We start from the raw sequence: 17238 nt of genomic DNA, 5'->3' as shown, positions 1-17238 counted from the left end.
ATGAAATAGTATCATAATAGTATAGTAACTACTGTCGTTTCCGAGATGTAGGCCTCCCCTTCTGTTTTCCCGACCCGAAATGTATCTGTCAAGACCCTGTTCCTTTTTTCAGCACTAATCAGGTTGTCCACCTGCTGGAATCACTTAGCTGTTGTAAATGGTTGTAGCTCCATTTAAGTCAGCAAAGCTGCATTGGCTTAGCCATCTTTGGATGTGGCCATCAGGTTTTAATGGATCCATTGACTTTTAAGAATAGAAGAGACCACTATGCTCATCTAGTCTATCCTTCTGCATAATACAGGTGAGAAGATTTCACCCAGTTATTTCTGCTATGAACATCTTCCAAGGACTGCATGCCACATTCCTGCCACAGTCTCCTCCATGAAGTTCAAAGTTCAATATCTCATATACAAAGTTCTCCATAATTTCTCCCTGTCTTCTGCCCTTATCTCTTCTTATACCTCACCCACTCCCTTTAAGAAAGTTTAGTGACTCTGAAAATATGTGCTTTATAATGAAAGTATCCTCATAGACTCTAGGACTGGAAGGGACCTCGAGAGGTCATCGAGTCCAGTCCCCTGCCCTCATCGCAGGACCAAATACTGTCCTGATCAATGATAACTAATGTAATGCACATTGAAAAACATAATCCCAACTATACATATAAAATGAAGGGGTCTAAATTAGCTGTTACCACTCAAGAAAGAGATCTTGGAGTCATTGTGGATAGTCCTCTGAAAACATCCACTCAATGTTGTTGTTTATTATTAATGTGCAGCGACAGTCAAAAAAGCAAACAGAATGTTGGGCATCATTAAGAAAGGGATAGATAATAAGACAGAAAATATCATATTGCCGCTATATAAATCCACGGTACACCCACATCTTGAATACTGCGTGCAGATGTGGTCCAAAATCCAAAAAGATATATTGGAATTGGAAAAGGTTCAGAAAAGGGCAACAAAAACAATTAGGGGTATGGAATGGCTTCCGTATGAGGAGCAATTAATAAGACTGGGACTTTTCAACTTGGAAGAGAGACGACTGAGGGGGGATATGATTGAAATCTAAAAAACCATGACTGATGTGGAGATAGTAAATAAGGGTTATTTACTCCTTCTCATAACACAAGAACTAGGGGTCACCAAATGAAATTAATAGGCAGCAGGTTTAAAACAAACAAAAGGAAGTATTTCTTCACACAACGCACAGTCAACCTGTGGAACTCTGCCCGAGGATGTTGTGAAGGCCAAGACTATAACAGGGTTCAAAAAAGAACTAGATAAATTCATGGAGGATAAGTCCATCAATGGCTATTAGCCAGGGTGGACAGGGATGGTGTCTTTAGCCTCTGTTTGCTAGAAGCTGGGACTGAGTGACAGGGAATGGATTACTTGATGATTACCTGTTCTGTTCATTCCCTTTGGGGCACCTGGCACTGGCCCCTATCGGAAGACAGGATACGGGGCTAGATGGACCTTTGGTCTGACCCAGTATGGCCGTTTTTATGTTCTTATAACTGTATAACATAATTTGTGACTCTGTGATGGTTTTATGTATTTAGACCCTGACTGAGGCATACAACTGGAAAAGGTATAATTTAAAATGTATTTAAACACAGTCTCATTACTTGCTTATTTCTTGTTCATTGGTATCTAGCTGTAGTACCAGAGTTTGGACTTTGCTTCAAGGTTTCCCATTAAATGAACTCTTGTTACTTTACAGTTACTTTAACAGTAGAGGGCTATGCTTCTTTGATCCATTTTACTCCTCCTTCAAACACATTAGCTTACTTGCACTTTCATTCTGAGTTACAATTAACAGTAGGCTTTGAACAGAGAGCTTTGAGTGCTGTACAGTACAGTAGTGGCAAGTCATAAGCAAGTACTTTTTGGGTGCTTTGGGGCAGGAGCAACCATAGCTTTGGGCAACACATGCCACTATGGATGTCCGTGGCAAGCATGTGAATCCATGGTACATATACTGCCAAATGAATATCTCTTGTGAGTCCAGTACTGCAGTGAGCTGTTTTAGCGACATGGCGTTTGCCACTGTGCTTTCAAACACATTCTAGAAAGTGATAAAAAGCAATTTAGGGCAAAGTTTGTGTTACCTGTTGTAGCAGAGCGCTGCCAGGGCTCGACTCTTCTTGAGGGGGAAGGGGAGCCACACCGGCTCGCCTCACTTCTTCTGCCTCGGACCCGTCCCCTGCTGCGGGGTTAAGCACAAGAGAATAGTATATAAGTACGCCCCGGCCCTTGGGCAGTGCGGGACAACACACACAGTTTAGGCTCAGGCCTTTGAGCAGGGCCTGAGCGACAAGGTAACAGTATATATATAAGCCCAGGCCCTTAGGCAGGGCGGGGCAGCACACAGTCTATGCTCAGGCCTTTCAGCAGGGGCTGAGCAACAAGCGAGCGGAGACGGCCTCTTCAGGTCAGGGGAGGGGGAGTCTGCCACCCTTGGAGGGGTGGCAGGGGGAACGCAGGCCCTCCCACTCCACTGCGTTCCAGCCCGGGGCCCTAGCAGTGGTTAACGCTGCTGATGGTCAGTGGGGGATCCTGACCGAAACACACTGCCATTGGCTCAGGCGAGCCTGCAGCCTGACTGGGGTCGGCTGCCCCCAGGCCACTTCCAACCTCCCCCTCACTGGGTACCTGCCCTCGTCCAGGGCGTCCCAGACCATGGGTTCCTCAGGGTGTCCGGCGTCGGGTGGTCCAGTACCTCGGGGTACCGGGCGTCGGGAGGTCCGATCCACTCCTCGGGGTACCGGGCGTCGGGAGGTCCGATCCACTCCTCGGGGTACCGGGCGTCGGGAGGTCCGATCCACTCCTCAGGGTACCGGGCGTCGGGAGGTCCGATCCACTCCTCGGGGTACCGGGGGTTTGGGAGGTCCGATCCACTCCTCGGGGTACCGGGCGTCGGGAGGTCCGATCCACTCCTCGGGGTACCGGGCGTCGGGAGGTCCGATCCACTCCTCGGGGTACCGGGGGTTCGGGAGGTCCGATCCACTCCTCGGGGTACCGGGCGTCGGGAGGTCCGATCCACTCCTCGGGGTACCGGGGGTTCGGGAGGTCCAGGCAGCTCCTCCACAGGCCGAGCGTCGGACCGCTCAGTCGGCTCCTCTGAGTGCTGACCCTAGGGGAGGTCAGGCTAGTACCCCTCCGGGTACCTGGCACGGGGTAGGCCAGGCCCAGCGGGAGCTCGGGCCCTAGCGTCTGCTCTCTCTGGCCGCCTCCCTCTAACTGAGCCCTGGGGCCGGGTGTTTGTACTTCCTGTCCCGCCCCTTGACGTCTGGGGGGCAAGGGACAGGCGGCGTTGGCCTTGGACTTCCTGTCCCGCCCCTTGACGTCCGGGGGGCGGGGACAGGCGGTGGGGCCTCCGCCCGTGGCCACACCTTCTCTGGCCTATGTCCCTCAGGAGTGCGGGGGAGTGGGGCCCCCTCGCTACACCTGTAAAGAATGGTATATTTATTCATATGATGTCAGTTCTCCAGAGCCTCTGACCTTCATAGCTTCCAGCCTTGTGCTTTTTGCACTGATGTCAGCATCCTGTGTTTTGTAGAAGTGTTGAATATTTGAAAAGTTTTAATAGTGATGACAGAAATTGAGAGCCATCGTTGTGGTGGGCCAGGTGATTGAATGTTTCTCTGAACCTGAATGTGCTCACTACGCTCTGTGGCTTGCTCTGTTCTGCTGCATGGTTCAGGGCAGGGAAAGTCAGTATACGAGATGAGATGGGCACCTGGTACAGCACTACAGTGCATCTACCTGGCTGAGGGCAGAAGCATTGAGTAGGTGGCAGTGGTTATCCCTACTCCTCCTCCATCCCATTGGAGTCTAAATTATAGGGGGAAGGGAAGGAGACAGAAAGGGTAGAGACAGAGAATAATGGACAGAGAAGACGGAGAAATGGGTGCAAAGGAAATGGAAATTTGGTGGGGATAAAAGGTGAGGCGTAAGGAGGTCAACATATTCAGTTTATCAGAGAGAAGGTTGAGAGATGACCTGACACATGGAAAAGGCACCCGATAGTATAGAAAATGTTCAGCCTTGCTGACAAAGGTATAACAACATCCAGTGGCTGGAATATGAAATTAGACCAATTTAGCCTTGAAATAAAAAAACAATTTTCTTGCTGTGAGGGTAATTAAACATTAGAACAGCTTGCCAAGGGAAGGAGGTGGACTCACCATCACTTGAAGTCTTTAAGACAAGATTAAATATCATTTTAAAAGATATGCTTTAATCCAGCTTTAGGGAGAAATTCTGCAGTCTATGAGGATGGAATGGGGCTGGTGATCATGATGGTTCCTTCTGGCCTTGAAGTTTGAGTCTGTGGGCAGAGGGGGAATGGGATTCCCTGCATAGCCTTCGACAGGCACATAACATGTGCAGCTTTGCAGTGAGTTAATGACTATAATCAAACCTCATGCTTCAGCTGGTTGCCTACAGCGGTCAGGAAGGATTTCTTTCCCTAATGCACAATTGACTAGAGGTATTCAGTAGAGTGGGAGGTGTGTTTTGCCATGCTCTGAAGCATCATAGATTGGCCAGACTTGAAGATGATACATTGGATAAGATGGAACAGTGCTGTGAGAGGTACAGAGAATCCTTTTTTTAGATGCCTGGTTGGTGAGTCTTGCTGCTCAGAGTCTTACTGATTGGGGCTGGGGGGAAGAAACTTGGGGTGTTTTTGCTTTCCTCTGTAGCATGAGACATTGTTCACCTGCTGAGATCATCTGTGTATAGCTCACCTAATCAGTTCCCTGCCATTGCAAGAGCCTTGGTTTCATCTTAGTCTCTCCTGGTCTTTGCCTGGTCTTTGCCTGGTCTTTGCATTAGTTTGCTGATGACTGAAATGTTTTTGTCTAACTAAATTATTTGAACTTAATATGCGAGTATCTAGGTGAAATTTAATAGCCTGTGATATACAAGTGGTCACACTTGGTCATCTGATGGTCCCTTCTGGCCTTGAACTCTGTGAAATTGAACAATGTCAGAGGAAGGAGAGAGGAGTGTGACCCTCAGGAGAGGAGAGAGGCAGATGTTTACTGGAGGAGGGAGTGGGGATTTCATCTTGTCCTTGGAAACAATAAAAGCTGTTGTTTTTTTGGATGTTTATGCTAACTGATGTTGAAACCCAAATCACTTTGGGTTCCCCCAAATTGCTGCTGTTGTGGTTCTGTGTTATCTATACTTAATTATTATTTTTTGCACTGTTTGGGTGGTGGTGTGTGTTAAGTTTTTACAAAGATGGGTCAACATTATGAAACATCACATAGTGATGCAATATGCAGGGCAAAGAATACAGGAGTTAGAGGGTTTTTGATTAAGCAGGAGATGCAAGTTTGAAGAATAGTCTTGTCTGACAGCTATCTGTTTTAAAGACTCTGATAAATGATGCTTACTTTAAAAAATAAGCTAAATTTCAATAGAATATTCACTCAGTCTTTCCATTTGGTGGACCAGCAGCCAGTCCCCAGACCCACCCCCCTTATATGTAAAACCTTCCTTTAAAAAATTCATGTAACCTCAGCACAGCCATTTTCTTTACACTCCAATCTAGCTGCCTAAGGGCAGAGTGCGTGTATTTGTCTCTCTTGTTCTCTCTTTCACCCTCACCTCACCTGAATCGGTCAGTGTATCAGGATTATGGGACCTGTAGCTGCCAGTGCACGAACGGACTTTGGCTTACACTGTTGAATTGTAAACGTTTTTATTGTTCCCCCACCCCTCCTTATTTGGCCTTTTGATTTTGTATGTATGGAAGAAAGGCAGCCCATCTGTTTTAAAAATGCTGGCAGAATATGTCCCTCCTTGGTAAGCATGACTGCCATATCCTGTGCCTTTGAATGTACTTTGGCTGGCATATCAGAGAGAATTCTTCCCAGGTATCATTAAGCGTACACAGGTCGTGGCTGGAGCATCTGAAAACTCTTCTTGTCTTTTCCACTACTTCACATTAGTGTGATTCAAAGTTGATTTAGATAGCGTTGAAGGCTTTGGCACTGGGGCGGGGTCGGGTGTTGAGATGCATTCGTTTCTAAGTACAATGGTTTGTAAAAATGCATTGAAACTTAATATTATCATTGGTGCCTTGTTCTTGCAGTGCTTTTTGGTCACTAGTCCAGGAGTAAATATGCTATTTCATTCCCTGGTATTAATTACTGTTATATTGTGCTTTATAGTAGAGTATAGAAGAATATTTTTAAAGTAATAGAAAAAAAAAAATCTGATGCGCCCACAAGGATTCCACATTATTCAGGTATGCTGTATACATGCAGGACTAAATATCAGTATGGGCAGGACTAAATAATACTTTGAAAATAAATTATATCTAAAAAGCAATAGCTCCATTCAAAAAGTGAAGTTTTACTGAAATACTTGCATTTTGTGGGTAATTATAAGGAATTGGCCATCAGCTTAGTGCCTTAAAACACACACCTGAGGCATGCAGGCATCCTAATCTAAACACACATCTTGTCATGTAGTGTTGCTTATATAAGTAATAGTCATAACCAAGCAGTATAAATCATGTGATTTAAACTGTTTAGTTATTATATAGCACTAATAAGTATAATAATATGAAATCAGTATTATAAATCACATAACGTGACTTGGGGCGAGGTGTTCAAAAAAGTTTGAGTAATCCAACCACATATATTTGCCTTTTTGTAAAGAACACTTCCTTTTCTATGGAAAGCTTTTTTGATATTCAATATGCTAGGTATGTGAACTTTTAACTTGTCAAACTATTTTAACATATTTGAAAATTATAGTAATTTGATTATAATGTTGCCCATAGGCAAAAGGTTCAGTTAATAGAATCCGTATGTAATTAAAATGCGGAACTAAATATAATCAGACCCGAGTGACTATTGCTTTCATGTTGATAGTTTTACAATGGCCTCTGGAGTTGAAAGTTTATGTTAAAGTTACCAAATGCAGCAGAGCTACAGAAAGTGAACAAGACGACAGTTTATCCATTTTAAATTCAACAACATAGTTAAGTGAGAGGCATACAATAACAAGTCTCTGGATCCTCAGAGTGTTAGGAATAGCTCCCATTGGCAGGTGGTAGACGCAGGAGACGTGTGTGCTAGTTGAAGATCTGCACTCAGCAGCAGCACTGTTATATAAACACCCTTAGATGAAGGGTCCTGCTGTGAGCTAGTGATGGCTTTTTTTAAAAAAAGATAATGCAGTAACTTAATTTGTATGAATTCATGTTTGAATCATCTGAAAGTTATAGACATTACACTATGTACCAAGCCACAAAAAAAGTTTAAAAAAATTTCCTGAACTTAATTTTTTTTTTTTTTTATTTTCTCTGGACAGTTTTAAGAGTCGACATCCTGTGTTAGAGTTCTCTAATCATCACCAGCACAATTTACAATCAGAACACACAGAGAGCCAGTTCAGACCAGCTCATCTGTTGACTTTGGCAGAGGCCCTTAATCTCACTGTGTGCAGCTGCCACTGGAGAGATGGGGACTCGGCAGAGAGCCGAAGGAGGGTGGGATACAAGGTTGGTCAAGGCATGAACACATAGGCCTGCTTCATTTCAACAGTCATACACTGCCTTTTTAATAGTCTTTTCATTTTACTGCTTTTTTTTTTAACCTGAAATTAAATGAGGACCTCTCATGAGCCACTGCTCTCCAGGCATAAGAAATTGTAATGTCTGGCTTCCAGAAACTGTCCCGTCAAAATGTGCTTCTGATTAGGTGGCTTAATTACAGCTGTGAAAACAATGTTGATTTAGGCCTCAAGATTCCAGTGCATGTCACCCATTATTAGCTAGCCTTGGACTGAAGCCACCATTTAAAAACTCTGTACCACTAAAGTCACACACTGCCTGACAACTTTTTATTTAGGCAGAAAGGTTGCCAGAAGCAACACATTTTATGCAAAATATTTTTCATTGTGCAAATTTCCAATGTGACACTCTTGATAGACACAAAGTGGATAGTTACGATTGAGCTTCACGAAGTCCAAAGCCCAAACTTTTGCAGGGAAACTGTTTAAAATAGTTTGTATAAAGTTTGACTGACATAATGCTTAATTTTAATTCCTTTAATTCGGTTTTATTCCAAATCCAGCATGTTGGTTTAACCACCCAGTTTTATTGCATCTAAATTTTCCTGACAGTTTCATTTGCTGTCGGGAAATAAAATTGCCATTTTTGCAACATGGGAAATAATGGCTAGCTTCAAAACCAATATGTTTGAAACTTCCTTTGCCTGAAGCAGGTTAAGGCACACACTCAATTTACTTTAGGGGGAAAAAGCTCATTAAATAGTTTTTAATATTTTAATATAATTTAAGTAATGACTTTCACAGTGGGAAAGCTTATTAGGCCCAATGTATTTACATCTGTAGAGAACTAAATGTTTGAGTAATTAGATGGTTTCCAATCCTTCCATTTTTTCAATACAGTTAATGTTATGAATATTGTAAATGAACATGATGCATTCATTGCATTTAAATGTTGCATTTCCAGTGACAATAGTTTGTTTTGAATCACTTCCACTTTTTTCTTAAGTAATTAAAATGTTCCTTGTTTTGTCTGAGTTTAAAAATCTCCTTATTGAAATGAACTGGCTAGTATGTGTGTATGTTCGCTCAAGGTAGACCTGTGCTTTTGGAACAGTAGGATCTAAATTCTAATCCCACTGTTGTCATGAAATTCAAAACTTGCATGCTGTGCTGCTTAATGGAAACCATGACTTTCCTCAATGGCCACAGGTTTGTTCCAATATTAAACACAAAACAAATCTTTCAAGTTATTGGCTGAGCTGCAAAAAGGGAGGATTATGTTTTCAGGAGGCTAATCTGTCTCGACCCTTTTTTGTTAATATTTTGCATTTCTCTGGCAGTAATTATTAGAGGGAAGTTTTTCTATGGAAGTATATGAATGGAGAGCTCAAAAACAACGGTACTCAACTTTCCTTCAAATTGAGAAATCTGATTCCAGGATCAGAGATTAGATAGGCATTGAGGCCTCAAAATGTCTCTCTTCCTTCTGTCTTAAATGCTCAGGACAGTACAACAGTGATATATCTAAGAGTAATTAATGGGAAGCTACAGTTTGGAGAGAGAACTGATTTGGGTGAGGGAACATGTCCAAAATGTAGATTCAATTTTGCCCCTTTTGGGAAAAACTTATCCACACTGTATGGTGCATTAATAGAGGAAAAGCAGGTAAATACATACACTACAGGTTGTCCATCTACCCGAGGAGAATATAATCTAACCCTTTTTCTTGAAAAATGGCACTTGGCATAACTGAAGTTTAACATTAAGGAAGGGCTCACTTTATGCTGAGAGCACCTTCACATTATAAGTAAGTGGTTTTATGTTCCTGAATAATGTACGCTTAGTTTTATTCAACAGCCACAGTACAGCAGCATGCATTTGCTTTCTGCCCCCGTATTCTTTGCTTCCTCTTTGCCCCTCATCCCATTCCTCTTAAAGCTACAGTGTCCATCACATCCGAGTAGAAAGAATTTTTTTATATAACTAACAATACTGCCAACACTGTGGTAGGAATAAAAGCACTGTGAGTGCTTGACGGGCTGTTTTTTTGAAAACTGGATATTATAGACCAGGACACTTAACCCTCAAGTAAAAAAAAATTTTTTTTACAAAAGAACTGAGCCAATGACATAATTTTACTGGTTTTACAGAAGAAAAGGAATATTTTATATAAAGGAAGCCAAATTCACTTCTTTCCAGACTTAGGGACTTTTATTCAGGCCAGGAGGTGCTTCTGCCTTCCTTTTGAAGAAGTTGTTTCAAGACAGAGGGCTAGAAGCATCTATTATTCCCTGCTAAACTATGGGTTAAACATAAAGGGAAAGTATGTTTGTTCTGGGGATATGAATCAGCCAAGACATTTTTGGAGGGGATTAAAAAATAGCTGAGCCTGAATTACTCTGGCTCAGAGACTTAGATGGGACCTGGATTGAGGGACTCTAAACTGTCATTCTTACTGTTGTTCATTTGACATATTTAAGTAACATCATGTACAATATACTGTTGTGAATCATGATTTTCTTGTTCCTGCATTTGTTTTGTTTTCTGTTTCTGGGTATTTCTGGTTGCGAATAAAAATATGGTAGCATTTATAATGATAAAATTCAGCAGTGATCATCCTTCATTAGTATATACAGTAAGATGTTTTGCATGTAGTTAAAGCAGATCAAAATAAAAGTGCTTTTGGTGGCTTTCATCATATTTCTCAGTATTGCTTTGTGATGCCACTTTACATCTTTCTGAGGTGATAGGATACAAGAAGCACAAGGGAATGGGAACTACAGAAGAAAAGAAGAAATCCAAAGTGTGTTCATGTCTGTAATCATTCCTTGGGCTAGGAGTTCTTAGGACAAATTATTTGGTGCCCTCAGAGTGTGACCACCAACTCTTGCTGGTTGCCACTCTTACACTTTTTCCTAAAATAGTTAGTTAGCTTTAGGAAAACCATATAAATATGCACATATACACGTCCAAATGATTGTAATTTATTTATTGCTAACTAGTAAGTCTGTTGTGAAAAGTGATATTAATAAACATACAGATATCACTTTTCACAGCAGATTTACTTGGTCCTGGCAAGCCTTGGGACAAATTAAGCCCTGGATGGAGGGTTGGGGGAGACAGTGGGAGCCAGAGGAGATGGGGTGGGGGCCTGGAGCCTGAACCCCTGCGGCCAGAGCCCAAAGCACCGTGGCCGGAGGACAGGGTCCAGGGATGGAGCCTGAAGCCACGTGGCCAGCCCCTGGGGGTCTGCCACTGCACAGCCAGAGCCCAGGGCTAGAGCCCAAAGCCCCACAACAAGAGCCTGCTTCCCCGCCACCCCAGGGCTGAAGCCCAAAGCCTGAGCACCACCATCCCTCAGAAGGTGGGGAACTCACTGGCTGCCTGCTCCTCCAGCATTGTGCCTCAGGGGTCTCGAAAGGGGGGCAGGGCCCAACCCCTGCTGCTGGCCCCACCACTCAGGAGCAACGAAGAGGGGGAGGGGGCTTTACTTTGCCCCTTCCCTCATCACAGCCCAGGAGGCTGTAGCTGCAAGAAAAGCCCCTGGTGGTCGCTTGGGGCCACGGTGACTGCATTTGAGAAATGCTACCTTACTTAGACAGCCAGTCAAAGTGTGGAGTTGATGCTTCTCACCCCAATTTTTTTGTAAATGCTGCTGTTTAGATTTGACCAGGATTGAGAAACTATATTGACTAGAAACAGATAAAAAAGGAGGATCCATGTTTTCTTTTCAGGGCGTTTGAAATGCTTGATGCTATTTCCTGTACATTTGAAGACTTCAAGTCGTTTCAATAGAATTTTTTTATGCAGAATCTTATGTATCATGATTATTTATCTGTACTTCCCTCTGGATTGGAGCGGGAGCTGGGTGATCTAATCACTTGCTCTTTCCCCTTAGAAGAGAGTGGAGCTAGTAGGATGGCAGATTTTTCTATAGAAGTAGGTAGCTGGGGTACTTCTGCTCTGAGCTCAGGAGAGGAGATGAGTGGGAGCAAAAGAGAGGGAGAGCTGCACTTCCTAGCAGTTCCTGTTACTTAAGCTACAGGTGGAACCAGTAATGCTTTTTTGGATATGGGTGTATCCCCACAGTTTGACGAGAAATAGCAGCTTTGGTTTTTCTGTTGCACCCTTGTAAAATGCGTGCCTTTACTTTGATATTTTTACTAGGGAGAAATATATTTATGCAGAAAGACCTTTGTTAATATGCTTCAGCTGCTTGATTGTTTGTATTTTATACTTTAAAATTTCTTATGTATGTCTTTTTACTGAGTTTTACAAAGTATGTTAAAAGGTCTGACATACACAGATAAAAGATAGGAAGTTCAAAGTTAGGGCATAAAAAATTAAAACTGTTCTTAACTCATAATTGTGTTCCTTTTAACACTGACATGACTTAAGGGCATACTGTCAGCAAATAACATCTAAACATTTATTTTTATTGAGTGGTATACATTTAAGTCACACCTCTTTATATTAACTAAACATATGTTCTTCGAGTGCTTGCTCATATCCATTCCAGTTAGGTGTGCGCGCGCTGCGTGCACATTCGTCGGAAGATTTTTACCCTAGCAACACTCAGTGGGTCGGCTGGGCGCCCCCTGGAGTGGCGCCGCCATGGCACCGGATATATACCCCTGCCAACCCAACTGCTCCTCAGTTCCTTCTTACCACCTGTGTAGATTGTGGGAACAGAGGAGTGAGGTTTCACTGACCTCCACCTCCCTAGTTATTCATAGTACTCTAGTTATAGTTAATTTTTATTGTTCATAGTTACTGTATAGTTAAGAGGGGTTCGGGGATTAGCCACTTCCCCGCACCCAGTGTGAAGGCTCATGCCCGGTTCAGCGGGTTTCAAACCGTGCTCGGCCTGTCATAAGCTGATGCCGACAGGAGATCCACACGACTCCTGCCTTATGTGCCTCGGGGAATCTCACCTGACCGATAAGTGTCACATTTGCAAGGCTTTTAAGCCTAGAACGAAAAAGGAGCAGGACTTTTGGCTAAAACAGCTCTTCATGGAGGCGGCTCTTACCCCTCCGCCTTCGGCACCGAGCACTGGTCAACCGGCGGGCAGAAGCACATCCTCGGCACCGGACTGCGCCGGTACTGCCAAGGCCTCTCGGCACCGGCCATCGCCGGCACTGAAGTCGACTTGGCACCACTCCCTCTCCCCGAGGTCGAGAAAGTCTAAGACTCCTGCTGCTTCCGTGCCACCTGCACCACAGCCAGAGAGCTCATCTAAGTTGGATCGCCCGGCACCGACACCTGCCGCGGCACCGACGATGTCGGCACCGTCGATTCCAATCCCACGAGGGCCATCGAGTCCGGTGCCTGACATCTCCCTGGCATGCGCCGTGATTGAGCTTACTGTTCTCTCCACACCAGAGAAATTCTCAACGACGAGGGATCTGATTGCCATGACAGAGTCGACGCTGCCTCAACCCTTGGCACCGCCGGTGTGGGTAATACAGTCTATCAGCAAGCCTGCCTTGATAAGACCATCCTCTGTCGGCGCAGCAGAGTGGCACCATTCACGATCACAGTCCCGCAGACGCTCCAGGTCCCGTCGGCACTCCCGCTCCCGACACCGCTCGCAGTCCCGGTACCGTTCTCCTCCTCAGTACCGGTCATACTCATGGCACTGGTCAGTATCCCGTTCGCCAGCCCGCTACTCTCGGCACCGTTCCAGCTCCTGGCACCGCTTCAGGCACCGTGACTCCCATAGCCGCTCCCGACGTCGCACCTCGAGATCTCGGTCGACCTCTCGGCACCGCTCTGGTCGCAGGTCCCGATCTCGTTCCCAGTACTGGTACGCCTCCCGGTACCGGTCCCCGGTGCCGAGTAGGGCAAGGTCCGCTAGAGACAGAGACTCTGCCCAGGGCTTTTCAGCACCTCCATGGCCATCCAGACATGCATCAGCGTCATCCTGCGTGGACAGCCCTTATGCTCAGGACCGCGATTCTGATGTGCCCACCAGAGTCTTCCAAGAGACCGAGGCCCAGGACCAAGGACCCCATCAGTGGTCTTTCTGGACACCTTGGGTGTACCACCAGGCCCAAGGCATACCAGTTGTTCCGTCCCGCTCTGTTTCATCATATGGTTAGCCATCCTCCTCCGACTGCTGTTGCTGTGGAGGAAGCCCCAGTTCACCCATCGGACTCCCAGGTTCCTCTGGAGCAGGAGATCGCCCAAGAGCAACAGGCCACCCAGGACCCGCTCGTCGCCGGCATCTCCTCTTCCTCTTCTCGAGATGAGGCAGTGGCAGGAACATCCTCCCCGGGCCCTCCTCCAATCAACCTGAGAGCCCATCAGGACCTCCTAAGGAGGGTAGCACTCAATATGAACCTTCAGGTGGAGGAGGTCCCGGAGGTAGAGGACCCAGTAGTGGACATTCTGTCGGCAGATGCCCCCACTAGAGTGGCCCTACCGTTTATTCAGACCATCCAGGCCAATGCCAATACTATATGGCAGTCCCCAGCCTCTATCCCTCCTGCGGCCAGGGGAGTCGAGTGTAAATATATGGTGTCCTCTAAAGGGTACAAGTATTTGTATGTCCATCCTCCTCCCTGCTCACTAGTCATCCAATCCGTTAACGAGAGGAAATGCCACGGCCAGCAGGCACCAGCCCCGAAATCGAAGGAGGCTAGGCAAATGGACCTACTTGGCCGCAAGCTGTACTCAGCAGGGGCCCTACAGCTCCAGGTGGCGAATCAACAAGCCTTGCTTAGCCACTACAATTATAACACCTGGGTGGCGGTGGGTAAGTTTACGGAGCTTCTCCTTCAAGACTCCCGCCAAGAGTTCGCTGCCCTCTTGGAGGAAGGGAAAAAGTGGCCAGAACTTCCCTCCAGGCCTCGTTGGATGCAGCAGACTCAGCAGCCAGGACTCTGGCCGCGGGTGTTGCCATGAGGCACATCTCATGGCTTCAGGTTTCAAACCTCCCACCAGAACTGCAGTATACCATTCAGGACTTACCATTTGATGGTAAAGGCCTCTTCTCGGAAAAGACTGACCCCAGGCTGCAAAGCCTGAAGGACAATAGGGTCATAATGCGCTCTCTCGGCATGCATATGCCAGTGACCCAACGCAGGCCTTTCCGTCCCCAGCCTCACCACCCATACTCTGTGCCTAGACAAAGACAGGACTTTGACAGGCGACGCGGCAGAGGTGGTCGCAGACGACTGTCAGGACCCCAAGGGGGCCAAAATCAAAGTCCATCGAAATCACTACTGGGACCAAAGAAGAACTTTTGAAGGTGCGCCCGAGGGCGGCGTACCAGTTACAGGCCAGGATCCCTCTTCTCCCTTCTCCAACCGTCTCTCCTACTTCCTCCCAGCGTGGTCCCAGTTAACTTCAGATCGCTGGGTCCTACGCACAATGGAATATTGGTACCACCTCCAATTTATTTCAACTCCTCCCTCCCACTCTCCAACCCTGTCCCTCTTCAGGGACCCCTCTCACGAGCAGTTCCTCTTACAAGCGGTGCAGATGCTCCTCGCCATAGGAGCCATAGAGGAGGTATCGATGGACGAAAGGGGCAAGGGGTTTTACTCCCGTTATTTCCTAATCCCCAAGTCGAAGGGAGGTCTCAGACCTATCCTAGACCTGCGAGGACTCAACCAGTTAATGATAAAGTTGAAGTTCTGCATAGTATCCCTGGGGACCATTATCCCATCCTTGGATCCTGGAGACTGGCATGCTGCCCTCGATATGAAGGACGCATACTTTCACATCGCCATCTTTCCTCTGCACAGGAGATACATCCACTTTGTAGCCAGCTGTCAGCACTTCCAGTTTACGGTCCTGCCTTTTGACCTTTCTACAGCCCCGAGGGTATTTACGAAGTGTATGGCCGTAGTCGCTGCCTACCTCCACCAACGTCGGATACACGTTTTTCTGTATCTGGATGATTGGCTCATCTGAGGAGCCTCTGAGACACAAGTCACTCAGCATGTGGGCATCGTCAAGGACCTATTCACACATCTAGGCCTGATGATAAATATAGAAAAATCCACTCTGGTTCCCACGCAGAGGTTAGACTTCATAGGAGCTATCCTGGACTCCAGTCTAGCCAGAGCCTACTTACCGCATCCGCGGTTTCAGGCGATGGCAACAATCATCCAAGGTCTACAGAATTTTCCGATGACCTCAGGTCGCATTGTCTCGGTCTCCTGGGTCACATGGCTGCCTGCACATTCGTAACCAAACACGCCAGGTTCCGCCTCTGTCCTCTCCAAGTTTGGCTCAACTTGGTATACCGCCCGGGCAGGGACCCAATAGACACGATAGTCACCATTCCCTCGAGCACCCTAGGCTCCCTAGAATGGTGGCTAACTCCCTCCCTGGTGTGTGCAGGGATGCCATTCCATCCACCCCAGCCCTCAGTGTCCCTGATGACGGACGCGTCATCTCTCGGCTGGGGTGCTCACCTCGGTCACCTTCGTACTCAAGGCCTTTGGTCTTCTCAGGAGCTGGCATTATACATAAATGTCTGAGAACTGAGAGCAGTCCGCCTGGCGTGCCAGGCGTTCCAGCAACAGTTACGAGGCCATTGTGTCTAGTGTTTACAGACAACACAACGGCCATGTACTACATAAACCAACAGGGAGGGACACGGTCCTCCCCCCTTTGTCAGAAGGCCATCCAACTCTGGGACTTTTGCATAGCCCACTCGATAGATCTGGTAGCGTCCTTTCTCCCAGGCGTTCGGAACACCCTGGCGGATCAACTCAGCAGGTCTTTCCTGTCTCACGAGTGGTCGATCTGCCCGGATGTTATGCATTCTGTTTTCCAGAAGTGGGGATTTCCCCATAGACCTGTTCGCTTCCCACGAGAACAGGAAATGCCAGATGTTCTGCTCCTTCCAAGGTCTCTCCCCGGGATTGATCTCAGACACTTTCCTGATGCCATGGAAGAGCCAGCTCCTTTATGCCTTCCCACCATTCCCGCTGGTTCACAAGGTCCTGCTGAAACTCCACAGGGACAGAGCGCGCATCATCATGATCGCTCCAACGTGGCCCAGGCAGCACTGGTACACCACGTTGCTCGACCTGTCGTTAGCCAACCCAGTTACCCTGCCACTCCACCCAGACCTCATAACCACAGCAGGCTTCGCCACCCGGACCTGCAAGCTCTTCACCTCACGGCGTGGCTGCTGCGTGGCTAAAGCAGTCAGAGTTACGTTGCTCTGAATCAGTACGACAAGTTCTCCTGGGTAGCAGGAAGCCTTCCACTCGGTCAACGTACCTGGCCGAGTGGAAACGTTTCTCCTGCTGGTGTGAAATGCTTAATCTTACTCCCACTAAGGTCTCGATCCCCTCTATTTTGGACTACCTCTGGTCTCTCAAACAGCAGGGCCTAGCAGTATCATCACTGAGGGTACATTTGGCAGCCATCTCTACCTTCCACCCAGGCGAAGGTGGCCACTCCGTGTTCTCACACCCTACCATTTCGAGGTTCCTCACGGGCTTGGAGCGCTTATACCCTCAAGTACGCCACCCAGCCCCGACCTGGGACCTCAACCTGGTTTTAACCAGACTTATGTCTCCCCCATTTGAACCGTTAGCAACCTGCTCGCTGCTATACCTGTCTTGGAAGACAGCTTTCCTCGTAGCCATTACATCGGCTAGACAAGTCTCCGAGCTTAGGGCTCTTACGGTGGATCCGCCATACACTGTGTTCCACAAAGACAAGGTGC

At 46.7% G+C, this 17238-nt stretch overlaps 1 protein-coding gene across 9 annotated transcripts in view; it reads left to right on the top strand.

Moving 5' to 3' along the window:
* Positions 1-17238, top strand: part of CCDC171 (coiled-coil domain containing 171) — a 256020-nt gene that overhangs the window by 173511 nt on the left and 65271 nt on the right. Inside the window, exon 26 of one of the 9 annotated variants that reach the window (XM_050944123.1) lies at positions 302-473. The exons of the other annotated variants lie outside the window; for them this stretch is intronic. Coding sequence (XP_050800080.1) covers positions 302-385 — 84 coding nt within the window. The 3' untranslated portion in view covers positions 386-473. Of the gene's footprint in view, positions 1-301; positions 474-17238 lie in introns of those variants that run through there. 9 annotated transcript variants of the gene reach the window in all.

Source organism: Gopherus flavomarginatus, chromosome 3 (assembly GCF_025201925.1).
Source record: "Gopherus flavomarginatus isolate rGopFla2 chromosome 3, rGopFla2.mat.asm, whole genome shotgun sequence".
In the NCBI taxonomy this organism is placed as follows: domain Eukaryota; kingdom Metazoa; phylum Chordata; order Testudines; family Testudinidae; genus Gopherus; species Gopherus flavomarginatus.
This window is presented reverse-complemented; position numbering and strand designations above follow the sequence as displayed.